The 15,165-nt window shown below is 49.7% G+C and overlaps 1 protein-coding gene across 1 annotated transcript; it reads right to left on the reverse strand.

Annotated features, from left to right (window-relative positions):
• Positions 1-1,474: 1,474 nt before the first annotated feature.
• Positions 1,475-15,165, reverse strand: LOC130392345 (immunoglobulin superfamily DCC subclass member 3-like). The gene is made up of 16 exons (XM_056602836.1): positions 14,969-15,165; positions 14,349-14,422; positions 13,929-14,234; positions 13,689-13,833; positions 13,338-13,468; positions 12,664-12,801; positions 12,405-12,563; positions 8,143-8,314; positions 7,729-7,979; positions 7,437-7,601; positions 3,979-4,167; positions 3,126-3,239; positions 2,812-2,922; positions 2,328-2,446; positions 1,992-2,079; positions 1,475-1,602 (listed from the first exon to the last, which is right to left on the reverse strand). Exons 1-16 carry the CDS (start codon positions 15,163-15,165, stop codon positions 1,475-1,477), a joined length of 2,487 nt encoding a protein of 828 aa, XP_056458811.1.

Raw genomic sequence — 15,165 nt, forward strand, 5'->3', positions numbered from 1 at the left:
CTTATTGGTTGGGCTACTATTTGGTTTGGAGACTATTGGGTTGTCTAGTAAACTGTTTAATTGGGCTCGATAAAGAACAGTGTTCTTGCTAACTAACTAGGTTAGTTAGCTAACTAACTAGGTTAGTTAGCAAGAACCTTGCTAACTAACTAGCAAGGTTCTTGCTAACTAACAATTTCGTCTGGTTGACTTATGGTCAGTATTGGTTGGCCTGGTTAACTAACTGTGTGTTTTGGTTGGCCTGGTTAACTAACAGTGTATAATGGTTGGTCTAGTTAACTGTTAAACTAAGGGTCTGAGTTAGCAAATAGTTTGTATTGGTAGGTCTAGTTATCAATTTCATACATGACAAGACAAGGACCCCTCCAGCGTACCCCCATCTAACAAAAAAACAACAACACACGCAATCCAAAGTAAAATCCCTCATCATACTGGGCTTCTATATCAAAGAGTATAAAAATTAATCTGACATTTGGTTCTGGTGTTTCCTACAGGTCGAGACACACGTATTTGGCAGACTTCACTACTTCTAGGGAGTTCTCTTCATAATATGTGAAAATATAGAATTATCCTCAAGTCAAAAAGAGATCAAAATCTGTCCCGTGCGAAGAAGGAGAGGACTGTTCACTCCGACCCCTCAACACTTACAGCTTGCACAAAACACACAAAACACTTTTCATCTTTGGATATCTTTCTAAATAGATCTACAGAGAGGCAGTTCTGTAAATGTAGAGATACTTTTTGTTCAATTTTTTTTTTTAAAGAAAAAAATGAAAATGGTGTGTCATAGAAAAATCACGTCTATGTGAAGCTCAACATGCCAGAGGTATTCTTTAGCGTAGCGGCAGAAAGCTTCTAGAGCATTCCAGAGAACCGGATCAGGTGAAGAGGAAGGGACTTGGACATCCTGTTTCCTGCCCCCCCCCCGTGTGTCGAGGACCTCGATCCTCAGGTCGGTCCACGTAATAAGACCCCATTCACAAACATTGGGACCCTGATGCTAAACAATACTCCTTTACCAGAAGCAGAATGTTCCAGAACCAGTCCAGAAGGTCTGGGTAGTGAGGCACAACACACCATGCCCCCCTCGGCTTCCCCATCAGGCCCGGGGAAGAGGAGGAGGAGGAGGGAGGAAGAGGCGCAGCAGCAACAACAATCACAGTCTCAGGGCTCCTGTATTTCCCCACAGGAGGTGGGCTGTTGACACGGACAAAGGCATTACATACAATAGGACAGGGGCGTCAGACAGCCCTTTTGGTTGGGGGGTTGGCTTGCTTTTCCAGCAGCTCGAGGCAAAGTGGTTCCTTGTGTAGCTGAGGCGTCTGTGGCCAAGCTGAGGTAGCTATCTTTGGAGCTAAAGAGTTCTGTGGGGCGGAGGGAGGAGGGAGGAGGGAGGAGGGAGGAGGGGGGGGGCTGTCTCTGCTTCGCCTCCCGCTGTCAGGACTCAGGCAAACATTGGAGGCCACGTCGGTGGCTAAGGCTTGTCGTTCATGAAGGGCGTGTCGGAGCAGAGCTGTAACTTTGGCACCATCCCTCGTTGGGAGGCTCTCTGCTCGGACAGCCGCAAGGCCGCTGGGACGAAGCGTTTGGCAGAATATAAAACTGGGCATCGTTGGTGAAAATCATAAAGAGTGAGTTTGTGTGAGGTGTTGAATCAGCACACAGGGATACAAAGACATCACAGTCCCTTTAGGAGACTTTAGGGGAAATGTGTGTTCTGTAACAGGTAGCTGGGTTCCAAATCACGAAGAGGCAACTCCTTGAGTCGAAGTCAAAGCAAAGGGACATCTTCATAGTGACTCTTCACTTCTAAAACATATCTCAAGTTCTTGGACAGCGCCGGGCTGCGACTCTAAGGGGGTAATGCTTTGGTTTGCAGGACAGGCGAAGAAGCAGAGACCGAGAGACAGGGTAAGGGGAGAGGGTGAGAGTATGGGTAAGGGGAAGGGGTGAGGGTTAGGGAGAGGTTGTGTGTTGGTCGGTGTCTGTGCCAGAGCGACAGGGGGGTGGTGCCTCCACCAGGACCTGGCAGGGCGGAGGAGGGTTCTCCGTCACTGGAGCAGGGGTGGGGTCACGTCCCTGTGGGTGGGCAACCGGATGTAAATACAAGACAATCTTTGTGTTTGGGTTTCCGTGTGTGTGTGTGTGTGCATGTGTGCTTGTGTGTTGGTGTGTGAGTGTGTGTGTGTGTGTGTGTGTGTGTTGGTGTGTGAGAGTGTGTGTGTGTGTGTGTGGGTGTGTGTGCATGTTTGGGTTTGTGTGCACGTGTGTTTGAGTGTTGGTGTGTGAGAGAGTGTATGTTTGTTTCTAAACAAGGGGTAACTAACCTGAATGCTCAGCTCAATGGCTTCGGGGCGACCCGGGGATGCTACGTCTTTAGGGGCCCTGGTTCCAACGGGGCCCCTAGGAAGGGTCCAGCGGTCCTGGGTCCCCTTTCTGCAGAGAAGACAGACAAAATCGTCACAGTGCACTATCCCCTCTACTGCCCCCTACTGGCCCCTACTGGCCCCTCTACTGCCCCCTACTGGCCCTCTACTGCCCCCTACTGGCCCCTACTGGCCCTCCACTGGCCCCTACTGGCCCCTACTGGCCCCTACTGGCCTCTACTGGCCCCTACTGGCCCCTCTACTGCCCCCTACTGGCCCCTACTGCCCCCTACTGGCCCCTACTGGCCCCTCTACTGCCCTCTACTGCCCCCCTACTGGCCCCTCCACTGGCCCCTCCACTGGCCCCTACTGGCCCCTACTGGCCCCAACTGGCCCCTCTACTGCCCCTACTGGCCCCTCTACTGCCCTTCACTGGCCTCTATTTACCTGTGTCTGTAACCGAAGACGAGGAAGAGGAGGCAGCAGACGATGCAGGCCAGGCTGATGTGGACGCCGATCAGAAGGCCGGAGCCGTGGTTGTCCTCACAGTTACACCCTGCGCACACACACACACACACACACACACACACACACACACACACACACACACACACACACACACACACACACACACACACACACACACACACACACACACACACACACACACAGGGACACACACACACAGAGGTTACAGGGGGGGCCCCACTGGTCCACAACGACCCCAGGGTAAGGAGAGGTGGGGGTGGGGGGGGCTACCTGTAGTTTCGGGGCGGGGCTGGGGGTCGGCCAGGGAGACCAACCGCCGGGTGGCCGCACCGTCTCCGTTCCCGTTGTAGGCCACCAGCCTCACCTCGTACACACCGGCCGCTTCTACGGGGACACAGGGTTACCATGACGACACACACCGCTAACATGGACCTCACAACGAAACCAGGGGCGGTTCTAGGTTTCTGAAATATCCCGGGGGCCAAGCCCAGAGGGATAGGGAAAATGAGTGCAGCAATATTTTCTTTATGCTTATTGCGCATGCACATTTTTTCATAATGCTTTACATAAATATACAAAATACACCGTTTATTGTAGCTTTAAATAGCTGCCTGACTGCTGTACTGCTTATCCCCAGACATCTAAAGTTAATTTCAAGTTATTTCAGAGTAAAATGAATACAATTGAGACAGACCTTATATGTATGTATATATATGACAGGAGATTGGATAGGCTAATTCACTTGAGGTGGTAAACAGTCTGGTTATGTTTTTAAATCGTTTATTCTCTTGCCAGAAGGACTATCTAGAAGGACTAGGCTACTTTTAGATGCCCCTGGAATCTCCATGTTCGTGTAAAGCAAGCAAAAAAAAGAAAAAAACAACACATTGAATATTATTATTATTTTTTTTAATAAGATTCTGGGCTAATCAAATTTTATCCACACCATGAATGAAACAGCCTAGTGACGCCACTGAACGAAACCACCCACTGCTACAGGAACACACCGGTACCATGACAACACATAGACGTATATTATGTATTTTCTATAATATCTGTATATGACGTATATTATCTATGTATCTTCAGAAATAATATTGATTAAATAGTCTATATGACTGACCCAGGCCGGAGTAGGTGTGGGTGTTGATGTGGGCGGGGAGGGTCTCTAGAGCCTCGAAGTCCGGGAGGGGGACACGGCGGTGGGACAGCCGGAAGCCCTCAACCTTCCCGGGCTTGGACGGCAGCTCCCAGAACACCTGCACGGCGGTCCGGTTCAGCACCTTAGTGAGGAAGGTCTGGGAGGCAGGGACTGTAGGAGACAGAGAGAGACAAGGAGACTGTTAGGAGACAGAGAGACAAGGAGACTGTTAGGAGAGAGAGAGAGACAAGGAGACTGTTAGGAGACAGAGAGACAAGGAGACTGTTAGGAGACAGAGAGAGACAAGGAGACTGTTAGGAGACAGAGACACAAGGTGACTGTTAGGAGACAGAGACACAAGGAGACTGTTAGGAGACAGAGAGAGACAAGGAGACTGTTAGGAGACAGAGACACAAGGAGACTGTTTGGAGACAGAGAGACAAGGAGACTGTTAGGAGACAGAGAGAGACAAGGAGACCTGTTAGGAGACAGAGAGAGACAAGGAGACTGTTAGGAGAGAGAGAGAGAGACAAGGAGACTGTTAGGAGACAGAGAGAGACAAGGTGACTGTTAGGAGACAGAGAGACAAGGAGACTGTTAGGAGACAGAGAGAGACAAGGTGACTGTTAGGAGACAGAGAGACAAGGAGACTGTTAGGAGACAGAGAGAGACAAGGAGACTGTTAGGAGAGAGAGAGAGAGACAAGGAGACTGTTAGGAGACAGAGAGAGACAAGGTGACTGTTAGGAGACAGAGAGACAAGGAGACTGTTAGGAGACAGAGAGAGACAAGGAGACTGTTAGGAGAGAGAGAGAGAGACAAGGAGACTGTTAGGAGACAGAGAGAGACAAGGAGACTGTTAGGAGACAGAGAGAGAGACAAGGAGACTGTTAGGAGACAGAGAGACAAGGTGACTGTTAGGAGACAGAGAGACAAGGAGACTGTTAGGAGACAGAGAGAGAGACAAGGAGACTGTTAGGAGACAGAGAGACAAGGAGACTGTTAGGAGACAGAGAGAGAGACAAGGAGACTGTTAGGAGACAGAGAGACAAGGAGACTGTTAGGAGACAGAGAGACAAGGTGACTGTTTTGAGACAGAGAGAGAGACAAGGAGACTGTTAGGAGATAGAGAGAGACAAGGAGACTGTTAGGAGACAGAGAGAGACAAGGAGACTGTTAGGAGAGAGAGAGAGAGACAAGGAGACTGTTAGGAGACAGAGACACAAGGTGACTGTTAGGAGACAGAGACACAAGGTGACTGTTGGAGACAGAGAGAGACAAGGAGACTGTTAGGAGACAGAGACACAAGGAGACTGTTAGGAGACAGAGAGAGACAAGGAGAATGTTGGAGACAGAGAGAGAGACAAGGAGACTGTAAGGAGACAGAGACACAAGGAGACTGTTAGGAGACAGAGAGAGACAAGGAGACTGTTAGGAGACAGAGACACAAGGAGACTGTTAGGAGACAGAGAGAGACAAGGAGACTGTTGGAGACAGAGAGACAAGGAGACTGTTAGGAGACAGAGACACAAGGAGACTGTTAGGAGACAGAGAGACACAAGGAGACTGTTGGAGACAGAGAGAGAGACAAGGAGACTGTTGGAGACAGAGAGAGACAAGGAGACTGTTGGAGACAGAGAGACAAAGAGACTGTTAGGAAACAGAGAGAGACAAGGTGACTGTTAGGAGACAGAGAGAGACAAGGAGACTGTTAGGAGATAGAGAGAGACAAGGAGAGTGTTAGGAGACAGAGAGAGACAATGAGACTGTTAGGAGGCAGAGACACAAGGAGACTGTTAGGAGACAGAGACACAAGGAGGCTGCTGGAGACAGAGAGAGACAAGGAGACTGTTGGAGACAGAGAGAGAGACAAGGAGACTGTTAGGAGGCAGAGACACAAGGAGACTGTTAGGAGACAGAGAGACACAAGGAGACTGTTAGGAGACAGAGAGACACAAGGAGACTGTTAGGAGACAGAGACACAAGGAGACTGTTAGGAGACAGAGACACAAGGAGACTGTTGGAGACAGAGAGAGAGACAAGGAGACTGTTAGGAGACAGAGAGAGACAAGGAGACTGTTAGGAGACAGAGAGACACAAGGAGACTGTTAGGAGACAGAGAGACACAAGGAGACTGTTAGGAGACAGAGACACAAGGAGGCTGCTGGAGACAGAGAGAGACAAGGAGACTGTTGGAGACAGATAGAGAGACAAGGAGACCTGTTAGGAGACAGAGAGAGAGACAAGGAGACTGTTAGGAGGCAGAGACACAAGGAGACTGTTAGGAGACAGAGAGACACAAGGAGACTGTTAGGAGACAGAGAGACACAAGGAGACTGTTAGGAGACAGAGACACAAGGAGACTGTTAGGAGATAGAGAGAGACGAGGAGACTGTTAGGAGACAGAGAGAGACAAGGAGACTGTTAGGAGACAGAGAGACACAAGGAGACTGTTTGGAGACAGAGACACAAGGAGACTGTTGGAGACAGAGAGAGACAAGGAGACTGTTAGGAGACAGGGAGAGACAATGAGACTGTTAGGAGATAGAGAGAGACAAGGAGACTGTTGGAGACAGAGAGACAAGGAGATTGTTAGGAGACAGAGAGACAAGGAGACTGTTAGGAGACAGAGAGAGACAAGGAGACTGTTGGAGACAGAGACACAAGGAGACTGTTAGGAGACAGAGACACAAGGTGACTGTTAGGAGACAGAGACACAAGGAGACTGTTAGGAGACAGAGACACAATGAGACTGTTGGAGACAGAGAGAGAGACAAGGAGACTGTTAGGAGACAGAGAGAGACAAGGAGACTGTTAGGAGACAGAGACACAAGGAGACTGTTAGGAGACAGAGACACAAGGAGACTGTTAGGAGACAGAGAGACACAAGGAGACTGTTAGGAGACAGAGACACAAGGAGACTGTTAGGAGACAGAGACACAAGGATACTGTTGGAGACAGAGAGAGAGACAAGGAGACTGTTAGGAGACAGAGAGAGACAATGAGACTGTTAGGAGACAGAGACACAAGGAGACTGTTAGGAGACAGAGACACAAGGAGACTGTTAGGAGACAGAGAGACACAATGAGACTGTTGGAGACAGAGAGAGACAAGGAGACTGTTAGGAGACAGAGGGAGACAATGAGACTGTTAGGAGATAGAGGGGGGAGACAGAGAGGAGAGAGACAGAGACTGACAGACTTTTAGGAGATATAGAGGGAGACACCGCGAGACAAATCAACGGATGCGGCTAACGGAGAGCAGACGTCAACCCAGCGACCTCCCCTTCTAGAGGCACAGTGATGAATTTGGAAAGCAACAACTCGTCTGAATCCAGGTAAGGACAGGCAAACCCCGACGCATCGCTGACTCTGTGCATCCCTTTATGGATACTAATAAAAATCGTATGGAAAGTGTTGTAGTGTTGTGAGAAGTTCGTACCGCCCCCAAGGGTGGTGGTGACGAGGGTGCTGGAGCTCTGGCTGGCCCCCAGCGGGGAGTAGGCCTTCAGGTAGATGGAGTAGGCGGTGGCCGGCTCCAGGGCGGAGAATTCATGCTGGAAGGTGGTCTTGCTGACCGCCTCCTGAAGCTCCTTACTGTCTGGCTCTGAAACATCCAACGGAAGCACTTAGGATACCGGTGCCCTCGTGAGTCATCGCTTTAATTTTACATGCAACACATATTCCGTGTTTCACGTATCGTTAGGATCAGACTGGTGTCTGGCGCCCCCTACCTCCCAACATGCGTATGTGCAGTACATATCCGATGATGTGCTCTGTGACCTCGGGGGAGGGGCGCTCCCAGCTCAGCTTCACGGAGGTGGAGGAAGTGGGCGTGGCCTGAAGGTGGGCAGGGGCTTCAGGTAGTTGGGAGGAGGGGCTTAGGGCCAGGCGGGCACTGGCCTGGTTGGTGCCAGCGCTGTTCTCAGCGATGCACTGATAGATGGCCTCATCCTCTGCTGTGATACGGGTTATGGCTAGAGTCCTGTAATACAATATGTAATATTATAATATCAAACATATATATGATATATATTAATAATAATATAAAACAATATCGATTATTTGCTTTGTGCTGACTGATATAAAGGGTGGATTTGTAAAAGGTGACACAGAGCAGGGTGGGTGTGCTAATGAGAGTTACACACGTGTTGTTGTTGGTGAGCTTGACGTTGTTCCCACTCCCAGGCGAAAGGATCTTTCCGTTCTTCAGCCAGATGATATGCGGCTCGGGGACGCCCTGCGCGCTGCAGGTCAGCACCGCACTGCCACCTGGTGGCCTAGACACAGACTGCGGCCACTGCAGGAACTCAGGTGGAGCTGAGAAAAATAAAATAAAAAATGATTAATAAATATGAAAAAAATAAAATAATAATATTAATACTAGCAATTCAAATATGAACCAATAGCTACAGAAATATAGTTGACATAAAAAAAGACCATTAAAACAAGTGCAATTCCTGTGTGTGTGTGTGTGTGTGTGTGTGTGTGTGTGTGTGTGTGTGTGTGTGTGTGTGTGTGTGTGTGTGTGTGTGTGTGTGTGTGTGTGTGTGTGTGTGTGTGTGTGTGCGTGCGTGCGTGTGTGTGTGTGTGTGTGTGTGTCACAGAAGACAGGTGCAGTCTCCCCAAATCTGGTTGCCATGGAAACATGTGTCCCAACTTAACCTCTCCTCCAGTCCCCACCCCCACCCACATCCAAATTGTCACTCAGAGTGTCTGTATGTGTGTGTGTGTGTGTGTGTGTGTGTGTGTGTGTGTGTGTGTGTGTGTGTGTGTGTGTGTGTGTGTGTGTGTGTGTGTGTGTGTGTGTGTGTGTGCGCAAGGGAGGGGGGGCACAGGGTCGCAGGTCAGAGGGCAGTAGGGGCCCACATCTAAAAGGAACCATTAATCAATGAGTGCGTGCGTGTGTGTGTGTGTTTGTGTATGTTTGTGTGTACGTGGGAGACAGAGATCCGATTTTGTAAACTATTTGCGGTACATAGAATTTGTAACAGAATAAAAATAGGGAGAGAGAGAGAGAGAGAGAGAGAGAGAGAGAGAGAGAGAGAGAGAGAGAGAGAGCGAGAGAGGGAGAGAGGGAGAGAGAGACAGAGACAGAGACAGAGACAGAGACAGAGAGGTACACAGAAATAATTATTTTGTATTGTTTCAGCCATGTATATAGTATTTATGAACGAGGAATAGCATTATTATGTATATACTTAGCTAGTTTATAAATGTAAAGGTTTCATATTATTAAAGACAGGTCTCCCTTACCCTAACCCTATCTGAATATTTGTGTTTCACATATGTATCGTCCCATTCGATAGAATTGCCGTGCAGAAGTTGTAGGACAGATTTAGCAGTATTAACGGGCACGGGCTCACTGCTTAAGTGATGTTATTATCTCTCTGATTTATAAATGCTTTTGGCGGAAATGGATTGATTTTGTCGAAGTGGTGTGATTTGTGGTGTGCTTTTGGCCCTGCTGGCTCCCGTACCGGCTGACAGCTAGAAGAGAGACGGCCCTGGATCTATAATACCCCAGGAGGTCCTATCTATCTATCCAGAGAGCATCTGGCCCTTATGTTGGGGAGTTATCGATGACTGAATTTTACTAGATTCGTTGATGATTTCATGATTTGGGGTATGTCGTTTAAAAGGGAGAATTAAACATAATAGCTCCTGGCTTAAGTTGTTGGAATTAAATTCATCTGTTTGCAAAAACGCTCTTTTGAAGCAAAACACAACAACATTATTGGTATGGAAGAGATGCATAGAAGCACGGTGTGTGTACGTGTGTGTGCATGTGTGTGTGTTTAAGTGTGTGTGCATTTTGCGTGTGTATGTGTGTTGTCTTTGTTGAGAACGGGGGGTGGGATTGGGAGTGCGTGTGTGTGTGTTGTCTTTGTGGAGAAGGGGTATTGGGATGGGGATGGTGTGTGTGTGAGTGTGAGTGTGTGTGAGTTTGCGTCTGTGTGTTGTCCTTGTGGAGAACGGGGATTGGGATTGTGTGTGTGTGTGAGTGAGTGTATTTGCGTTTGCATGTGTGAGCCTTTGTGGACAATGGGTGGTGTGATTGGGAGTGTGTGTGTGTGTGTGTGTGTGTGTGTGTGTGTGTTGTCTTTGTGGAAGACGGGATGGTGGGTGGATACTAGGGGGTGTAGGGCGGTGTTAGGGGGAGGGGAGGGGTTGAAGGTGAATTTCACACTTGAACTTGGCTGCCAGCTGCTGTTTTAATGACGTCTTTAATTCTGTCGGCGATCAGCAAGTGGAGGCATCTACAACATCTAGATGCAGTTCATCTAGAATTAAAAGATGTAGGTTTATTCTCCTAAAACCTCAACAGGATCTGGGCATAGGGAAGGGGAATGGTTTCCTCTAGCGACACACAATAACACACATGAACCCACACTAACACACCATCACACTCACAAACTTCATAAAAATGCTGAGACTGTGATGTCATCTCTGAGTGAGGACCCTTAAATCTGTCAGCCCGTGTCAGGGGGCTGTGAGGTCGGACGGAGATGGTCCAATCACAGAGCTCCGCGGGCTGCACGTCTGCGCCACATGTTCATTGTGATGTTGAGTGGCCAGGGTCAGTCAGGGTGGGTGCTGATGAATATTCACCAACCCTGGGAACCACTAGGTTGCAGCTACACACTAAGCTGCTTCTCTGTCTGGCTGTCTGGCTGTCAGTCTGTCTCCATCCGTCCATCCATCCATCCATCCATCCATCCATCCATCCATCCATCCATCCATCCATCCATCCATCCATCCATCCATCCATCCATCCATCCATCCATCCATCCATCCATCCATCCATCCATCTATCAATCCAGGTGGGTCTAACTAGGGTTCTGGTACTGGGCGTCTGTGTTCTGGTTGACTGACTACGGTTCTGCGGTTCTGGGGTTCAGACTAGGGTTCTGGGGAAAGACTCTTGACTAGGGTTCTGGGGTTCAGAGTAGGGTTCTGGGGTTCAGACTAGTGTTCTTGGGTTCAGACTAGGGTTCTTGGGTTCAGACTAGGGTTCTGGGGTTCAGACTAGGGTTCTGGGGTTCAGACTAGGGTTCTGGGGTTCAGAGTAGGGTTCTAGGGTTCAGAGTAGGGTTCTGGGGTTCAGACTAGGGTTCTGGGGTTCAGAGTAGGGTTCTGGGGTTCAGACTAGGGTTCTGGGGTTCAGACTAGGGTTCTAGGTTTCAGAGTAGGGTTCTAGGGTTCAGACTAGGGTTCCTGGGTTAAGACTAGGGTTCTGGGGTTAAGACTAGGGTTCTTGGGTTAAGACTAGGGTTCTGGGGTTCAGAGTAGGGTTCTGGGGTTCAGACTAGGGTTCTGGGGTTCAGACTAGGGTTCTGGGGTTCAGAGTAGGGTTCTGGGGTTCAGACTAGGGTTCTGGGGTTCAGAGTAGGGTTCTGGGGTTCAGACTAGTGTTCTTGGGTTCAGACTAGGGTTCTTGGGTTCAGACTAGGGTTCTGGGGTTCAGACTAGGGTTCTGGGGTTCAGACTAGGGTTCTGGGGTTCAGAGTAGGGTTCTAGGGTTCAGAGTAGGGTTCTGGGGTTCAGACTAGGGTTCTGGGGTTCAGAGTAGGGTTCTGGGGTTCAGACTAGGGTTCTGGGATTCAGACTAGGGTTCTAGGTTTCAGAGTAGGGTTCTAGGGTTCAGACTAGGGTTCCTGGGTTAAGACTAGGGTTCTGGGGTTAAGACTAGGGTTCTTGGGTTAAGACTAGGGTTCTGGGGTTCAGAGTAGGGTTCTGGGGTTCAGACTAGGGTTCTGGGGTTCAGACTAGGGTTCTGGGGTTCAGAGTAGGGTTCTGGGGTTCAGACTAGGGTTCTGGGGTTCAGAGTAGGGTTCTGGGGTTCAGACTAGGGTTCTGGGGTTCAGACTAGGGTTCTTGGGTTCAGACTAGGGTTATTGGGTTCTGACTAGGGTTCTTGGGTTAAGACTAGGGTTCTGGGGTTCAGACTAGGGTTCTGGGGTTCAGACTAGGGTTCTAGGGTTCAGAGTAGGGTTCTGGGGTTCAGAGTAGGGTTCTGGGGTTCAGACTAGGGTTCTGGGGTTCAGAGTAGGGTTCTGGGGTTCAGACTAGGGTTCTGGGGTTCAGAGTAGGGTTCTGGGGTTCAGACTAGGGTTCTGGGGTTCAGAGTAGGGTTCTGGGGTTCAGACTAGGGTTCTGGGGTTCAGAGTAGGGTTCTGGGGTTCAGACTAGGGTTCTGGGGTTCAGACTAGGGTTCTGGGGTTCAGAGTAGGGTTCTGGGGTTCAGACTAGGGTTCTGGGGTTCAGAGTAGGGTTCTGGGGTTCAGACTAGGGTTCTGGGGTTCAGAGTAGGGTTCTGGGGTTCAGACTAGGGTTCTGGGGTTCAGACTAGGGTTCTGGGGTTCAGACTAGGGTTCTGGGGTTCAGAGTAGGGTTCTGCTGTTCTGACCTTGCACCACCAGGCGCCCCAGGGCCGTCCTTCGTATCCGGGTGCCGGGCCGGTTGGCCGAGCACACGTAGACCCCGGAGTGCTGCAGGGACGCGTCGGAGATCATCAGGTTCCCGGTTCCCAGCACCTGGATCCCCTCCACGCCGATAGAGCGACCGTCTGCAGAGGGCGAGACACGGAGAGGCGTTCAGGACGCGAGTCCCGTTGACGGCTAAACTAAACGAGCTCCGGTACTACAGACGACCAAGGGTGTTGTTACCAAGGCGACTCCATGAGACGATGGGCCTTGGGTTGCCCGTAGCAATGCACTCCAGGATGGCTGTCTCGTGGACCGTGATGGTGAGGTTCTGTGGACCGGACAGAATGACCGGCTCCTTATAAGTCCTGGACCCCGCCGCTGTGGAGACAGACAGAAGTAGCCTTGATAAGACAGACAGCTAGCAAACAGAGAGACAGTTGTATCCCACTTAAGACAGACATGGAAAAACATGGAAAGACAGACAGGTATAAACTAATTAAGACAGATTTGTAGCCTAGTTAAGATGGACAGTCGAGCCTCGATAAGACAGAGAGGAAGCACAGAAAAACAGGTGTAGTCCTTTTAAGACTGACAGGTGTAGCCACGTTAAGACAGACAGGTGAAGCCTCATTGAGACAGACAGGTGTAGCCTCGTTAAGACTGACAGGTGTAGCCACGTTAAGACAGAGAGGTGTAGCCTCGTAAAGTCTGACAGGTGTAGCCTCGTTAAGACAGAGAGGTGTAGCCTCGTAAAGTCTGACAGGTGTAGCCTCGTTAAGACTGACAGGTGTAGCCTCATTGAGACAGACAGGTGTAGCCTCGTTAAGACTGACAGGTGTAGCCACGTTAAGACAGACAGGTGTAGCCTCATTAAGACTGACAGGTGTAGCCTCGTTAAGACAGTGGTGTGTTACCTGTGACAGTGAGCAGAGCCTCTCGGCTGTAGCGGATGTTAGCGATGTTGGTAGCAACGCAGCGGAACGAACCGCCATCTCCACGACGGAGACCAGAGATCTGAAGGACTCCATGGGGCAGCAGAGTGTACCTACACACACACAATGTACACACTCTATGATAAATATACAACACAGTATACAGTCATTGTGTGCGTATTCTGTGTGTGTGTGTGTGTGTGTGTGTGTGTGTGTGTGTGTGTGTGTGTGTGTGTGTGTGTGTGTGTGTGTGTGTGTGTGCGTGTGTGTGTGTGTGTGTGTGTGTGTGTGTGTGTGTTTGTGTGTGTGTGTCTGTAGGGTGTTCATGGTTACCGTGTGTCCTCAGTGCTCAGGGGACTGAGGTTCTTCTCCCAGGTGATGCTGGCCTCTGGGATCCCGTTCACCTGGCAGGTGAGTCTGGTCACGCCCCCTTCATCCACCGCCACCGACTCTGGGTGGGTGAGGAACTTAGGGAGAGCTAGAGAGAGATAGAGAAATAACTTGAATGACACATACGTATATAATATATGTGTATGTAATATATACACATAATGTAGATCGATGTCTACTTACAGGCCAGCTGAACGCGGGCCTTGCGGCTGACTATGCGTCCGTCGCGGTTCTCCGCTGAACAGTCGTACACGCCGGCGTCGCTCTCGTCGCTCTCCCGCCGCTTGGAAAACTTTTCAATGAGCAGCGTGCCGTTGGCCAGCACGCTCGCCCTCGCGCCGACAGGCACGGCCACGCCGTTCCGTCTCCACGTGACCGATATAGGCCCCTCCCCCTCCACCTGGCAGTCCAGCATCAAGGGCCGGTCCCTCACAGCTATGACATCGCTCGGCTCTTTCAGGAACGCCAACTCTGAGGCTCCGCCGGCAACTAAGAGAGGTGATCAAGGGGATACTTATTTTGATTTAGGTTTCAAATTGATAGCAATGAGATGAAAGGTAATAAAGAAGAGGAGTAGATTAAATTATAGTAGAGAATACTTACTAGGATGGATTGGATGAACATGACGATGAATACTTACAAGGATGAAGTTGGTGCAGATGGTTTGAGGATGAATCCTAAGATGTGATACAGATGTGATGTGATCAAAGCTCTACAATGCTTCTGTGACATCATCCAAGAGGGACATTTCACACAAACCTTCTGTATTTTAAAATGAGATAGGGTGGGACATCATCTTTAAATAAAGCAGAAAATAATGAATTGTGCGTTGGGATAGGTTTGGGGTGAATTGGAGTGAGTTGCTGGGACATGAGTGAGTTGGGGTGATTCATAGAGAGTTTGGGCGGGTTAACAACTTAGAGAATAAACTTGCACTTGACTTTGCATCAACCTGATTGACGGCTCTTTTCATCTTCTGCATATCTCCCCCCCGTAACTACCCAGACACACACACACACATGCACACGCACACACCATCACACACACACACACACACACACACACACACACACACACACACACACACACACACACACACACACACACACACACACACACACACACACACACACACACACACACACACACACACACACACACACACACGCAAACCAGAAACACATTGCATCACAAAAGGAGCATTCACACAAGGGTATGCAAACACAGCAGAAGGGCCGGGAGAAGGAGGAGGAGGAGGTGGCGGAGGAGGAGTGCGTCTGGAGAACTCTTCCTCTTCATTATCTCCATCATCCTCTCCAGAGTTCAACAGCCCCCTCCCCCCCATCCAAATGACCTCTGATCTCTGAACTCTTTTCAACTTGAACTTGGGGGTGACTTTCCCAGGCCTCATCCCAGACAT

The sequence above is a fragment of the Gadus chalcogrammus genome, chromosome 11, assembly GCF_026213295.1.
Source record: "Gadus chalcogrammus isolate NIFS_2021 chromosome 11, NIFS_Gcha_1.0, whole genome shotgun sequence".
Taxonomy (NCBI): domain Eukaryota; kingdom Metazoa; phylum Chordata; class Actinopteri; order Gadiformes; family Gadidae; genus Gadus; species Gadus chalcogrammus.

What these genes read in the sequence shown, in the direction of transcription:
- LOC130392345 (XM_056602836.1), bottom strand. Translation starts at nt 15,165, where the DNA reads ATGTCTGGGATGAGGCCTGGGAAAGTCACCCCCAAGTTCAAGTTGAAA. An exon ending in CTGAGCACTGAGGACACACG is followed by an intron (nt 13,469 to 13,688) that starts GTAACCATGAAC and finishes GTGTGTGTGTAG; the next exon opens with GTACACTCTGCTGCCCCATG. An exon ending in GGGGCGCCTGGTGGTGCAAG is followed by an intron (nt 8,315 to 12,404) that starts GTCAGAACAGCA and finishes TATTTTTCTCAG; the next exon opens with CTCCACCTGAGTTCCTGCAG.